This window comes from Oncorhynchus kisutch, linkage group LG1 (genome assembly GCF_002021735.2).
Source record: "Oncorhynchus kisutch isolate 150728-3 linkage group LG1, Okis_V2, whole genome shotgun sequence".
Lineage (NCBI taxonomy): Eukaryota > Metazoa > Chordata > Actinopteri > Salmoniformes > Salmonidae > Oncorhynchus > Oncorhynchus kisutch.
In genome coordinates, this window is record NC_034174.2 from 15,880,724 (window position 1) to 15,896,107 (window position 15,384).

The 15,384-nt window shown below is 42.0% G+C and overlaps 2 protein-coding genes and 1 pseudogene across 2 annotated transcripts in view; 1 reads left to right on the forward strand and 2 right to left on the reverse strand.

Annotated features, from left to right (window-relative positions):
• LOC109898650 (hepatocyte growth factor-like protein) overlaps window positions 1–3,624 on the reverse strand; it is a gene marked incomplete in the record, with an annotated part of 45,212 nt that extends 41,588 nt beyond the window's left edge. Inside the window, 4 exon segments of the mRNA XM_031838104.1 lie at window positions 4–118; window positions 244–359; window positions 2,536–2,680; window positions 3,318–3,624. Coding sequence (XP_031693964.1) covers window positions 4–118; window positions 244–359; window positions 2,536–2,680; window positions 3,318–3,372 — 431 coding nt within the window.
• Window positions 3,625–6,344: 2,720 nt separating this feature from the next.
• Window positions 6,345–7,429, forward strand: LOC109864366 (protein ABHD14B-like; annotated as a pseudogene).
• Window positions 7,430–7,835: 406 nt separating this feature from the next.
• LOC109878204 (voltage-dependent calcium channel subunit alpha-2/delta-2-like) overlaps window positions 7,836–15,384 on the reverse strand; it is a 274,608-nt gene continuing 267,059 nt past the window's right edge. Inside the window, 3 exon segments of the mRNA XM_031785639.1 lie at window positions 7,836–12,635; window positions 12,808–12,893; window positions 13,224–13,333. Coding sequence (XP_031641499.1) covers window positions 12,513–12,635; window positions 12,808–12,893; window positions 13,224–13,333 — 319 coding nt within the window. The 3' untranslated portion in view covers window positions 7,836–12,512.

Consider the following 15,384-nt stretch of genomic DNA (forward strand, 5'->3'; position numbering starts at 1 on the left):
TACCTGTGATCGTGTGGGAACTTTGACCACCACTGTTGACAAGTATGGCCACTTTTTGTCATGAACACCTTGCCTCGATAGTCTTCTCCTTTACCCACAATGCACTTTCTTACGTAGACTGCACATCACAGAAATAAATATATATTTTCAAACTAAAATCACAGCATACTACTGACACTACATTTTGTAGTAAAATTACATAAATGACAGAGAACATGACCTCACTTTGACCACAAAGCTTACCCTTCTTCTCATAAAGGTCACAGTTGACGTTCCTCTTGACCTCTGCGTTGCTGCCATCCTCCACCCATGGCAGCTGTTTACAGGTGATGGAGGGACGCGTCTCGTAGTTGAAGGCTCTGGTGAAATTAGAATCTCCTTTATTTCGTCAAAGTACATTTACACATGGAATACCCAGAATTTGCCTTAGTGAGAAGGTGCTGCCAGCAACAGACAATATACAAACAGAATAGAAACACAAGTCCACAAAGACATCATACAGAGTATTCAATATTGGTACAGTAAACATAAAACTCTGGAGTTTAGGCTGATTGCAGTGGGAATATACCATTTAAAGAGGGGATACTTCTATATAAGCAGAGGGAAGGATGTTGCCATGGCAAATATATACAATGTTGTACAGAGGTCTACATAGTGCAAATCACAGGAGGTTGGTGGTACCTTAATTGGGGAAGACAGGCTCGTGGTAATGGCCAGAGAAGAATTAGTGGAATGGTATCAAATACATCAAACACGCCATCTGTTTGATGCCATTCCATTCACTCTGTTCCAGACATTATTATGAGCTGTCCTCCCCTCAGCAGCCTCACTGGTGCAAATGCAGTATAGTGCAGATTTGTATTAGAGGTCATTGATGACAAGGTGCAGTAATTGGTTCAATGCAAAGTCACTTACACGACATGACCAAAAGTATGTGGACACCTGCTCGTCAAACATCTCATTCCAAAATCATGGGCATTAATATGGAGTTGATCCCCCTTTGCTGCTATAACAGCCTCCACTCTTCTGGGAAGGCTTTATACTAGATGTTGGAACATTGCTGCGGGGACTCGCTTTCATTCAACCACAAGACCATTAGTGAGGTCGGGCGATTAGGCCTGGTTCGCAGTCTGCATTCCAATTCATCCCAAAGGTGTTTCATGGGGTTGAGGTCAGGGCTCTATGCAGGCCAGTTCTTCCACACCGAAAGGGCCTTCTCCAAACTGTTGCCACAAAGTTGGAAGCACAGAATCGCTTACAATGTCATTGTATGCTGAAGAGGTAAGATTTCCCTTCAATGGAACTAAGGGGCCTTGGCCGAAACATGAAAAACAGCCCCAGAACCATAATTCCTCATCCACCAAACTTTACAGTTGGCACTATGCATTGGGGCAGGTAGCATTCTCCTGGCATCCGCCTAACCCAGATTCGCCCATTGGTGAAGAATGATTCATCACTCAACATAATGCGTTTCCACTGCTCCTGAGTCCAATGGCGGTGAGCTTTACACCACTCCAGCCGAAGCTTGGCATTGCAAATGGTGATCTTAGGCTTGTGTGCGACTGCTTGGCCATGAAAACCCATTTCATAAACCTCCCGACAAACAGTTATTGTGCTGATGTTGCTTCCAGAGGCAGTTTGGAACCCGATAGTGAGTGATGCAACTGAGGACAGACGATTTTTAAGCTCTTCGCGCTTCAGCACTCGGCGGTCCCATTCTGTGAGTTTGTGTGGCCCTCTACTTTGCGGCTGTTGCTCCTACACATTAACAGCAATAACAGCACTTACAGTTGACCAGGGCAGGTCTAGCAGGGGAGAAATGTCCAAAATGGACTTGTTGGAAAGGTGGCATCCTATGACGGTGCCACGTTGAAAGTAACTGAGCTCTTCAGTAAGGCCATTCTACTGCCAATGCTTGTCTTTGGAGATTGCACGGGTGTGTGCTCAATTTTATACACCTGTCAGCAATGGGTGTGCCTGAAATAGCTGAATCCACTAACTTGAATGGGTGTCCACATACTTGTGTATATATAGAGTAATTCCTATGAGCCCGCTGGCCGGTTGATGAGAGCCACAGATTGCGGGAAGAGGGCCACAGCATGGGCGAAGAAACTGTTCAGGTGGAGGCCATTTTTTTCATGATTGACCCAGGGCTCTATTCAATCTGTATAGCTGAAGCGTTACAGATTCTGTGCTAGAAATTCAAAGGTAATTTCCGATTGAGCCGACATATGCAGCATTTACCGTGAATGCAGCCTTTAAATTTCAATCACGCTGTCAAGATGAACTTCCACAAGGTTGACTGAATAGGGCCCCTTAACCGTCTGCCAGTGGAGAGTCTTTAAAAGATGGGGTGTCCAGGGTCGACCATGATCTTACCTGCACGCTTGCTTGTCCAAGGAGTTTTCATGTAAGCTTGTGTTATATTTTTTAAGAATTCGGGGGTAGTCTGACTGGAACTCAAACCTGTGTCCAACACCTTAACCGCTAAGATTGCTAGGTGTTGTAGTGAGGTTGTACAACACTCCAGGGTACCTGCAGTCCAGTGTATTTGAGCATCGTCTGGCACAGTCCTCCAGCGTCAGCCCTGGCAGTATCAGCACCCGTGCAGAGTTCCAGGAGGTCGGAACCAGCTCCCTTCCCTCGGAACGCTGGAAGTCATTCAGAGGACAGCGGTACCCTATGGCCAAACACAAAAAAACACAGTCCTAATGCCTAATGGGACTTGTTATTCATTCAATCTAACCACTATCTTACTGGAGTTTATTACAAATTAGGGTTGTTTCAGAAGGACTTTGGTTAGAAGTTCTAACTTACAACCACTAGGCCTATTTACTGAATTCTGAAAAGTATGACATGTTTTGGGTACCCAGCTGTCTGTGTGTCAGCTATTTTCCTGAACAACATTTGTGCATGGGTCTGACTGAGCACACAAGACCTTTGGACCATTACACCATTTTTGTGAAGCTTACATGGGTGGAGAAGTGTCTCCTTTCCCCTATCAAAACTCTTCACCTGACAGAATCACCCACTTGACAGAATGCAGTCAGTAAAATTACAGTATACATTACTGATCCCATTAATAACCAAACTAAAATGCCACCTAATCCTTTTTGCTGCAGTCATTTCCATACCATTTCTTTGTAAAATGAGCTGACCAAGGAATATAATGTGTAACCAACAAAAAGACACAACAATCAACAATAAAATCAATAAACCAATTCCAGCTACATTAAAATAGATACTAATTGGCACATTAATCTACTGTCAATTGTCTCCAAAATAGAATTACAAAATGTGTCTTTTCTTTTTCTTACCTTTGACCAATCCCCTCCAAAATGCCAGGAAAACACAGGAAAGAATGAGTTGCATGGCTAAGGTAAAGAATGAGAGCAGTGCTGAATGGAAGCAGATACGAGGATTTTTTTTGTCAGTTCTGGAGTTCCTCTAGGCTGTTTCAACGAAATGGATTAGGGTAGAACACGGCGAAAAATTAAGAAGCCGATTAAAAAATATATATTGTGGCGTTTACTGGACGGGAAAATCCAAAGTTACTAAATCAGTGTGAATAATGACTTTATCCCGTCCACCCACACGTGAACATGTAACAAGCTAATCAAACAGAGACGCTTACCCCAAAAAGACAACCAATCGATAAGTACATTAATCATTAATACAATGTAGCCTAAAATATCAACTCAAGTCAGTGTAACACTTTATTTATGAGCCTCGGCAATACGCGTGATCACCACTGGACGTCAGTAGAATCCAAACGACCACAAAGATTACAGTAGACTGACTTTTTCAGGGGAAAAGTGAAACCACATAGCCATCCAGTGATGCCAATTTAGCAACTTTTCAGACTATCCTGGCAACTTTTTTTTCAAACAGCAACAAATTTAGCTACTTTTAAAAATGTATTTGGAACTTTTAGCAACTTTTGAAAAGTGACTAACGCTAAAATGCACGTATTTTCCCTCTTAATGACACGTTCCTGGCTGCAAAAGTGCATTGTGGGTGACGTCAGCAGAAGGCGCTCAGCTCGTGCATAGGCAGCAGCAATTTCAGCAAATTGCAAATCATTGTTGGCTGACTGCTGCAGCAGTGGTACGGTTTCGACGAGCCAAACCCAATGAATATAGTTGGTCATGAATGTTTGATCTTGAACAGAACTTACAACATCAATCAACATGTCTCAATCAAAATTGTACAGAAAGGAGTGGGTGTCTGTACCTGAACAAATGTCAAATCATATTTGATGGCCAGACAATTTGAGTAACGTTATTGTGTATTCTACGTAATGACGCAATTTTACGTTGTCACGCAATGACATCACAACGTCATTTAGCAACAAATCAACCTCCCTCTAGCAACTTTACCCATTTATTTATTTATTTATTTCACCTTTATTTAACCAGGTAGGCAAGTTGAGAACAAGTTCTCATTTACAATTGCGACCTGGCCAAGATGAAGCAAAGCAGTTCGACACATACAACGACACAGAGTTACACATGGAGTAAAACAAACATACAGTCAATAATACAGTATAAACAAGTCTATATACGATGTGAGCAAATGAGGTGAGATAAGGGAGGTAAAGGCAAAAAAAAGCCATGGTGGCAAAGTAAATACAATATAGCAAGTAAAACACTGGAATGGTAGATTTGCAGTGGAAGAATGTGCAAAGTAGAAATAAAAATAATGGGGTGCAAAGGAGCAAAATAAATAAATACAGTAGGGAAAGAGGTAGTTATTGGGGCTAAATTATAGGTGGGCTATGTACAGGTGCAGTAATCTGTGAGCTGCTCTGACAGTTGGTGCTTAAAGCTAGTGAGGGAGATAAGTGTTTACAGTTTCAGAGATTTTTGTAATTCGTTCCAGTCATTGGCAGCAGAGAACTAGAAGGAGAGGCGGCCAAAGAAAGAATTGGTTTTGGGGGTGACCAGAGAGATTTACCTGCTGGAGCGCGTGCTACAGGTGGGTGATGCTATGGTGACCAGCGAGCTGAGGTAAGGGGGGACTTTACCTAGCAGGGTCTTGTAGATGACATGGAGCCAGTGGGTTTGGCGACAAGTATGAAGCGAGGGCCAGCCAACGAGAGCGTACAGGTTGCAATGGTGGGTAGTATATGGGGCTTTGGTGACAAAACGGATTGCACTGTGATAGACTGCATCCAATTTGTTGAGTAGGGTATTGGAGGCTATTTTGTAAATGACATCACCGAAGTCGAGGATTGGTAGGATGGTCAGTTTTACAAGGGTATGTTTGGCAGCATGAGTGAAGGATGCTTTGTTGCGAAATAGGAAGCCAATTCTAGATTTAACTTTGGATTGGAGATGTTTGATGTGGGTCTGGAAGGAGAGTTTACAGTCTAACCAGACACCTAGGTATTTGTAGTTAGTTGGCAACTCTGCAGCCTTCCCACTTATAGTTCAGAGAGAAACCACTCAGACAGCGTGAATGTAAAGATACATTTGTCTTACATGCATCAAAATCTAGGCTAAGCAAATAATTTTGAATAAATGTGAACTTTGATCACAGGCAGATCAATGACAATGTGTGCCTATGGGGAATACGAGCTATGAGCTGTAACTTTCCCTGGAGATCGATTACAGAAAACTTGACAAGAATCCTTCCTACATTTCAATTGGTGGCTATCGGCCAAGCAAACATTAAAATGCGACAATGAATTTAGCCTTCACTACATGCACAACACTAAACAAATTGCATACAGACATTAGATACAATCAATGAGGCCCTAACAGGCCCAATGTAGCAGATTACATGCATTTACACATGCAGATATCACTTTATTTTTATGACGTAATATCTGTAGTGCTAATGTGCCATACATTTCTTTACAATATACTGTATATTATGATGCTACAACCTGGACTGATGGGGTAGATGTAACAGTAGACATAAATCTGTCTACCTCCATTTAGTTTGATATTTGATATTTAGTATGGTGTATTAATTTGTGGATGTCCCCATCATCCTTTTCCTATGATACTGTATATTACGAATTGCAATCCGTACAATATGTTGTAAATACGCCCACCCATCCACCCCGACCAACTACCCTCACTTTGTTTTTGCCTTAAGTAAACTTCTGTATTATAACCATACCATACAGTACTAATTTCAGTGTCCCGGATTTACATTTACTATGTTACATCTAGTTTATGAGACCAGGCTGGACAATAGCCTAAAACAGGACTATTGGATGTAAGGCATTGGAAATGTTACAGACTTTGGCTTTAATAGACTTTTTCACCTTCTTTCTTCAAATATTTGGTGATTATATTTAGGCTGTATTACTTTTTTTTAACCCCCTTCATAGGATGTGTGCTGCTAAAATGACAGAAGGGAGCTTGCATGTGGAATCCTGCAAGGCCCCTCTGTTTTACAGACAAGCTGAACCGGCTACAGGTGAAGTCAATCTGTCCATCCTACTTCTGCATGGCATCCGTTTCTCATCTGAGAATTGGCTCAATATAGGTACACTGGAGACATTGGCCAAAGCTGGCTGTTGTGCTGTGGCCATCGACCTACCAGGTGAGCTTTGGTTGTGAGAATAGTAGTAAATTAGTAGTTGAGGAGTTGATTGAGCAACAAAAACATAATTCATGACTCAATGAATCACTGACCTGTAACTCCATCTGCCTCTTCCTCTCCCCTCCCCCCGCCCCCAGGTTTTGGTCAGTCTAAGTCATCAGTGGCCCCATTCGCTGTAGGAGAGCTGGCCCCTGGTGGGTTCCTGAAGCAGGTGTGTGTGGCCCTGGGGATGGGGCCAGTCGTGGTAGTCAGTCCCTCTGTCAGTGGCATGTACTCCCTGCCCTTCCTCTTCCAGCATGAGGCTCTGGTCCGGGCATACATCGCTGTGGCTCCCATCTGCACTGAGAAATTCACAGTAGAGCAGTACATCAGCATACAGGTGCGTGCAGGTGTGTACTGAGTGATTATAGCTCTCTCCTCTCTCTTTTCTCTTCTCTGGTTGGTCAGTGATTGTTGCAAACACTGGCTTTGCTTCTATGCAACATGTCCTGTGTTTGGGTGCTCTGTGTGACTGCCTGGAAATTGGAAATGGCATTTTAAAGCCGTATTGTCTACAAGCTGCGATCAGATTGAAACCCGGCCTTTGTATGTGAGATTGGGTAACAGTTTATTTGAACTAGCCACCTCTACTTTCATTCCAGACTCCGTCTCTGATTGTCAATGGAGACCAGGATGCTCAGCTAAAGGAGGTTTCTCTGAACAACCTGAGGAAGCTAGCCAATCACAAGGTGTTGGTGATGAAAGGAGCAGGACATGCTATCTGGATGACCCAGCCACGTGGCACACGGCTCTCACTGACTTTCTCAGTACGTTGTGATGTTGTTCAGTGTCATTGGGATATCTGTCCATGGATGCAACACTATACGTTGAATACCTACTAACATTTCTTTATATATAAAATCGACTATGTATGTTGTTGGTAACTTGTGGAATAGAAATCGGATTCAGGATTAGACCCACCCGTTGTATAATATTTGTCAAAAGCTAGTAGGGAGGATTTGTTAGTGTGATGTTTTGGAGACCTGTAAATAGGTTACTGATGGTAATAGTGTATGTGAACTGTGTGTTTGTAGCCTATACAGCAGGGGTCTCCAACCCTGTTCCTGGAGAGCTACCGTCCTGTAAGTTTTCACTCCCATCCCGAGTTGTAACTAACCTGGTTCAGTTTATCAACCAGCAGATTATTAGAATCAGGTGTGCCCTGCTATAAAGTAGGTATAGACTGGACATGAGTCCTGGCATTTCAGAGATGTAAAAACAAACACCAGACATTTAAATGAAGTGAAAAATATGAACATTATTTAATAACTGATTCTCTGTAATAAACAATTTGAAAATATTTTACAAGGAGTCACAGACACAATATTTTACAAATTTTACCCTCTTCTTTTTTTTGCTTTTTGCTTTATCAGTACAAAAGAATGGAGCGACATGGACCAATGCCCAGCGAGAGGGAGCTAAATCTTCCGCGCACACACATACACACTCAGACACCCACAGAAAATAAATAAAAATAAAAACAGTTTAGATCTCAAACTTATCTTTACTTTATTCAATTTTTTTTTTTTACTTCACTTAGAATTTGACTGAATTTATAAATTTTTTGTTACTGTTTTTTTTTTAAACACATTTGTCAAACATGGTCACATAGCACCAGACTACAGACTACAGAATCACATACACACGTGTCTTTCCCACAGAGACGCACAGACACCGCAAGGGTAGGCAGGGGCAGGGCCACGTGGAGACCCTCCCTTTAGGGCTGGCTGTAAACCAGACCCGGTCCTCTCACCCCAAACTTGCCCTTTATCCCCTTCTTTTTTTTTTGAGCAAAAATAAAAAAATTCAAACCACAGAAAACCAACCTGTGTCCCTCAGCACACAGACACACAGACATACAAATCATGATTCTTTTACCTTTTGTTTGACACGGTCCCATGCTGTTCTATGGAGACTCACACCCTGAGCCAGCCTCTGACATCCCACACAGGGAATAGACATCCCTGGCTTACTTCAGGCTAGAGCTGAACATCCCCCAGCTGTGCATGTGTAGGTATAACTGTTAGTGTTACATGTGTGTGCTTTGTGCATGTGGGTGCATAAGTGTGTAACTGCATGTCTGAATGTGTAAATTTGTTAGTGCTTGTGTCTGCTGCTGAGCCAGAGAAAGTCACAGGGGGTACATTTCCACAGCGAATGTAACCTTCATTGACGGAGGGACAACAGAGGGACAAACAAATGCTGTGATATAATAAAACAATAAAATGCAACAGGACTATCTATACGAGGAATTTCAAAAATGGTGGACCCTAACATTGAAAGGAGACAATTGCAAACGTCAGATTCTGAGTTTCTATTTGGTCCAGTCTTTCACTGAGATAGGGATCCTGGGTGGGGCAGCGGTCTAAGGCACTGCATTCCAGTGCTAGAGGTGTCACTACAGACCTGGGTTCGATCCTGGGCTGTATCACAATTGGCCCAGCATCGTCAGGGTTTGGCTGGGGTAGGCTCTCATTGTAAATAAGAATTTGTTCTTAACTGATTTGCCTATTTAAAATAAAAAATCGAATTATGCTTTTACGAAACATTTTGTCTTGCCAAAAATGATATTGTTCACTGTACATTGTGTGTTTTTATGGTTACAGTGAAGGAGGTTTTGGGGTTTCAGATGTTACGTTAACAGTGAGGTGGGGTGGAGGGATTTCAGAGTCAATACAGATTCAGAGTCAATGTAAACTATGAAAGTCCTCCACTCCAAGCAGCAATGTGTACAAGAAACTCACACCATTTTATATCGACGGACGGTCACATCAAAACCTCAACCTCTTTAAATCCAGAGTGCAACATTCTGGATTGGGAAAGTCTGTGGAGAAAGTTAATATTTGGGAGGCTCACGGTGTGTGTGTGTACGCGCGCATGCGCGCGAGTGTGTGTAAGAGGGAGAACACTGAAACACTAAGGCATTTAGAGAGGCTTAGTCACTATGTATCCTTTGAAACAGAAACACACGGACATATTAAACATTATTTTTGAACACCTCTGTGAATACAGGGGTCACATACAGTATGCAGCTCCCTCATGACAATATATTGAGCAAACCGGTGAGAAAAAATTGATTGGATTCTTTTTTTTTTTGTAAAATATTTTTTTCCCCTCCATAACAACATCTGATATAACACTTCTTCCATTGGAATTGGAACAACAAACAGCTACACTACCACAACTGTCATTCCCCATCCTCTCAACCCAGTTTTAAAGACATTCCCTCTGAGGGTTAAAACGAACATACACCCATACACAAACACAAACGCACATACGGTTCAGACAGAAACGCAATGATAGCGGTCAGGTGACCCTACAAAGGTAGATCTATGACCAGTTAAGTCGATTTATACTGATAGTTTAGCTCTATAGATGGCTCTGTAAAGGTACTGTACAGCGACTCTATCTGGTAGCAATCAGGTAGCCCTGGAATGGTACAGCAGCCAGGAGCCACAGCCAATCGAATGTCGACATTGAGCTACAATAACGTCTAGTCAATATGGTGTCTCTATAAAGCTACCATAGATATATATAGCCAACAGACTTGCTCTATAAAGATCCTGTAGCTCCACAGCCATTAGGGTGCCTCTTCTATAAAGGTACTGTACAGTAGCTCAAGAGACAATGCTTTCCAAAACAAAGTGCATCAAGGCACTATGACAACAAAACATGGAGACTAATGACATTTCACTTCAAATTGATCAGAATGACATGTAACAGAAAACCCAGACTGCAGCTCAGTTGTCACCATACAGTAAGTTGTAGTGGCCTCGGCTGCATTCCTTTATGTGGGAAATGTTCAACCCCAATCCCCCAGCAGCAAATGGTCTGAAGTTACACAGCGTCTGTCAAAGGTAATACAAGCTAAGTTCTGCCAAAACCTACCTGCAACTAAAACGAGAAACTTATGGGCCAGTCTGAATAGATATTAGTATATCTGCTCTGCTTTGGTGACAACAGATATTAAACACATACAAATATAGTCCTAGGAACATTAGTGGACCTGGTGGAGCGGCTGTATGAGGATTGGCAGAGGGGTTAGCTTTCACTGGGTTAGGAGTAGAGGTCAGTCAGAATGTCCACTGATCAGAAAGGATCCCACTGAGCACAATTCTCAATTCAACATCTATGCCACGTTGGTTCAATGTCATTTTGTTGAAATGATGTGGAAACAACGATTCAATTAGTCTGTGGAGAGTGGGAAAGTATACACCACATACAGCAATGAAGCCCAAACGCTCAGACTTTTCAGAGGCTTAATACTGATTCATAATACATTGGTGTAGCCTAGTATTTGAATTATTTTTGCAAGGGAAAAGTTATAATTTGCTTTGTCCGGTTTGGAAACATAATTACCAATTCATTAACTAACATCAGTCATCTATTTATGATGGACACATAATTACCAATTCATTAACTAGCATCAGTCATCTATGATGATGGACACTAAATTACCAATTCATTAACTAACATCAGTCAACTATGATAATCAAATGTGTCACGGATTCCCCCGGTACTGCTGCTCATTCCGTGCACCAGTTCCGGAGGTCTACGTCACCGGCTTCTAGGTGCCACTGAACGGTATCATTATGCACATCTGATTCCCATTCTCCTGATTAGTAATTGTATATATGTGCCCTCTGTTCACCAATGTCTTGTCGGTTATTGTTCCCATGTCTGTTGGTCTTGTGAGTACCTGTGCTTTGTTGTTTCGGGTTTCTGCGTGTATTGTGAACTCGTTATTTACGGGTCCCGTGTATTGTTGTGCATTTGTTATTACGGGTTTCGTCCTGTGTATTGTATTGCGGGTCTCGTCCTGTGTATTTATTAGAGGTTTAACCTCGCTCTTTTGTTTGGGTTTACATCCCTGTGTTTTTGTATACATGTTTGTTTTGGGCTTTATCCCCGTGTCTTTCATGGCATGTTGTATTTTTGGGTGGAGTATTAAAACCCCCTATTATGTATTCCTGCGCCTGTCTCCATTTTATACAACGTGACTACTATTTCATAGAATAGTTCCATGTTACCATGATTATAAATATAATACTGTGCTTCCAGGGGCAGAAAGAGTTCTAACTTCAAGTGGAGAACAGTAGAGGTGTACAAGAAGAATTGGAATTCAGCCAACTCAGATATTCCTAACACTATTTCTCTAGTTTTCCTTTCTGGGTTTCTCTTTTTCCTCTCACTTGGTTATAAAAACAAGACCACATCAAAGTCTCTCATTTTGGCAAGAAGTAGATATAGTGCATAAATAAATGAATGTAACAACTTTCATTGCAAATGATACCCTAACATGTGCTTTGAATACTCAACACTTCAACAGTTTATAATTGTATGTTTTTGTATACTTGAAAGTTCTTTTTTTCCTTAATTTTCTGAATGATCCGTACAGTAGCCCCCTATGAGAGACACATGACAGAGCGATGAAACTGATCAGGTCAGAGATGAGTGAGCGAGATGGAGGCCATGTCTCTTCATCCCATCTGACTAACAGAGGCACAAACAGACAACCTAAACTCTGCTGTGTCCATGACGGTTGGAGCTCTGTGACATGGCATCCAACTCGTCTTTTCACTTGTTACTCGTCTTGTTGATGCGGGTGGGGGTGGGGTCTTTTTTCTTTTCTGACATAGCCTCTGATAATGGTGGTGGTTGGAACACCAACCTTTTGAATCTCTTCACATGGATGAAGATACGCAACTCGCTGAGAACATAAAGGTCCTGCAACTGTCACTAAGCAACAACAATTGAAGCTAGCTGGGTACAGTAGCGCGGTACTCAAGGCTTCCAAGTTGCAGTGACAGGAAGTCCCATTATAACCTATGACTAGAGCAGGGGCGGAGCATAGAGGGGAGAGGGTGGGAGCTTTAGGATGGACAAAGAGCTGGGGAGAGCAGACTGGAGGAAAATTAAAGTAGAAGGGGCAGAATATGAGGGCTGGCGATTGGATAGAGGAGGAAGAGCTGAATCATGAGGAGGGTCTGGAGTGAGGGGTGGAAGGAGTGGCCCCGCCCACAGTCTGATGTGTTCTCCTGGAGAGTAAAGGAGACATTTTTAGTCATACAGTAGAATTTTTGAAAATAAAAAATAAATATTCTTAGTGTGTGTCTTCTTAGTGAAAATAGAATCTATGTGCATCAGCATATTTACAGTATATGTTTATTGTAGGGTCTGCTGAGTTGTACAGTCAGTTGTAAGTCTTACAGAAAGATTGTAGTCGTAGCACACAGCGGGCCCTTTTCGATACCTCGCTGCACTCATGTCCTCACATGATGGGTTATCCTCCTTGACTGGAAGAGGCGTGGTTAAGGAATGACTCACACTACCTATATAGTCACTCTCCAAGTCTCCATGTGTTTACACACACCCGCCCCTATAGCTTCCTCTCCCACAGGTTTATGCCATAAAAAATGTAACACAACGATAAACACTTAATACAGATGCTTTAGTTAGAATAGTCATCAAGGGGCGAACTGGACTGAACCCAAATTTAAATGGTTTGACATTAGCACCAGTCAGTTGAATGTGAAAAGCCACTCTTATAAACAAGTCGATAAAGAGATAAACAAACGAGCGGAGAAGGCTCCCAACAGCAGATGTGTATGTGTTGGCAAGGATACACTCTGTCTCCGCCTGGGACAGTTTCTCCACCTCACAGGTGTTGCAGGGCATCTTCTCTGCCACCACAAACAGCAGGTTGGTGTTGTTTAACCTCTTGGCATGGATCAGCCTACACACAAAGAGAGACTGAGTCAACAAACTCTTCTTACAAGTGTCAGATCTTAATTTGACCTATATTGTCAAAGCAAAATAATTCTGCAGCAACAGGATTTCTATGTTTAGTCTAATGTTGCTTGATTGGTGATTAGGCTATTAGCTGGCCAAAAGTAGGCTACATGAAAAGTGTAATACTGTTTAAATATCTTTGTGTTAGTGTGGGTTTTCAGTGAATTTATGCAAATCATGAAAGATGCAGGACAATTCTCAGCAACAAAAGAGTGATCAAATTAAGATCTTACAATTGTATATGACAGACTTGTTCACTGTTGGATCAGCTCCATGAGATCGTTTTACTGGGCTCATTTAACTTAATGAGGTTACTATTTCAGTACTTCTGATGGAATTTCATAAACTTTTAGATTAATTGAGGCAGCGTTTACCAAACTCGTGACCTCAAGGAGTGCACATTTTTTTTCGCCCTAACACTACACAGCTGATTCAAATGATCAAAGCTTGATGATTAGTTGATTATTTGAATCAGCTGTGTAGTGCTAGGGACAAAACCAAAACGTAATCACCTTGCAGTCCCCAGGACCGAGTTTAGGAAATGCCGCAGGACTATTACTCAACTACAGTGCATTCGGAAACTATTCAGACCTTGATTTATCCCACGTTTTGTTACATTACATTCTTATTCATTGATCTACACACAATACCCCATAATGACAAAGCAAAAAACATTGTTTTAATGTTTGCTTTATTAAAAATGTCAAATGCATTTACATAAGTATTCAGACCTTTTGCTTTGAGACTCAAAATTGACCTCTGGTGCATCCTGTTTCCATTGATCATCCTTAAGATGGTTAAACAACTTGATTGGAGTCCACCTGTGGTAAATTCAATTGATTGGATATGATTTGGAAAGGCACTAACCTGTCTATATAAGGTCCCACAGTTGACATTGCATGTCCGAGCAAAAACCAGGCCATGAGGTCGAAGTAATTGTCCATAGAGCTCAGAGCCAGGATTATGTTGAGGCACAGATCTGGGAAGGGTACCAAACATTTTTGCAGCATTGAAGGTCCCCAAGATCACTGTGGCCTCCATCATTCTTAAGTGGAAGAAGTACGGAACCACCAAGACTCTTCCTAGAGCTGGCCGCCTGGCCAAACTCAGCAATTGGGGGAGAACGGCCTTGGTCAGGGAGAACCCAATGGAACCCAAGAACCCAATAGTCACTGACTGAGCTCCAGACTTCCTCTGTGGAGATGGGAGAACCTTCCAGAAGGACAACCATCTCTGCAGCACTCCACCAATCAGGCCTTCATGGTAGAGTGGCCAGACAGAAGCCACTCCTCAGTAAAAGGCATATGACAGCCCACTTGGAGTTTGCCAAAAGGCACCAAAAGGACTCTGACTATGAGAAACAAGATTCTCTGGTCTGATGAAACCAAGATTGAACTCTTTAGCCTGAATGCCAAACGTCACGTGTGAGAGAAATGACAAGATTATGTTATAATACTGTTATTGCATCAAATGGTTGTTTTATGCAACATAATAAGCGGTAGTTAGAACACTCATCTGTGTGTGTTCTACTGAGGATGGGCCTCTGGGAGATTTAACACTGACAGAAGATGTACGGTGTCTTTGGGTGATAAACCTAAAGAGACCACATTCCATAGCATTGTAAGGTTCTGCTTTTCTTTTCTTAGTCAACCTCGTGTTCTTTTTCTTTGTGTTCTTGAACATAGCCCTGTTTCTTTGTGTTCTAGAACGAAGCCCTATCTTTCATTTTTGTTCATTGATTTCACCTGTGTTCGTTTCTTACCTGGTCTCATCAAACTGTTAAAATTACGTCTGTGAGTATAACAGAACTGATATGGCAGGCGAAACCCTGAGGAAAAAAATAAATAATAATCAGCCTACCTCTATTTTCAATGGCTATCACTTTAATTATAAGGCCAAGTCCTCCCAGATTGTAGTTCCTAGGGCTTCCCCTAGATGTCAGTCTTTAGAAAGAGTTCCAGGCTGGTTTTTGGAAAAATGAGCCAGATATTGTAG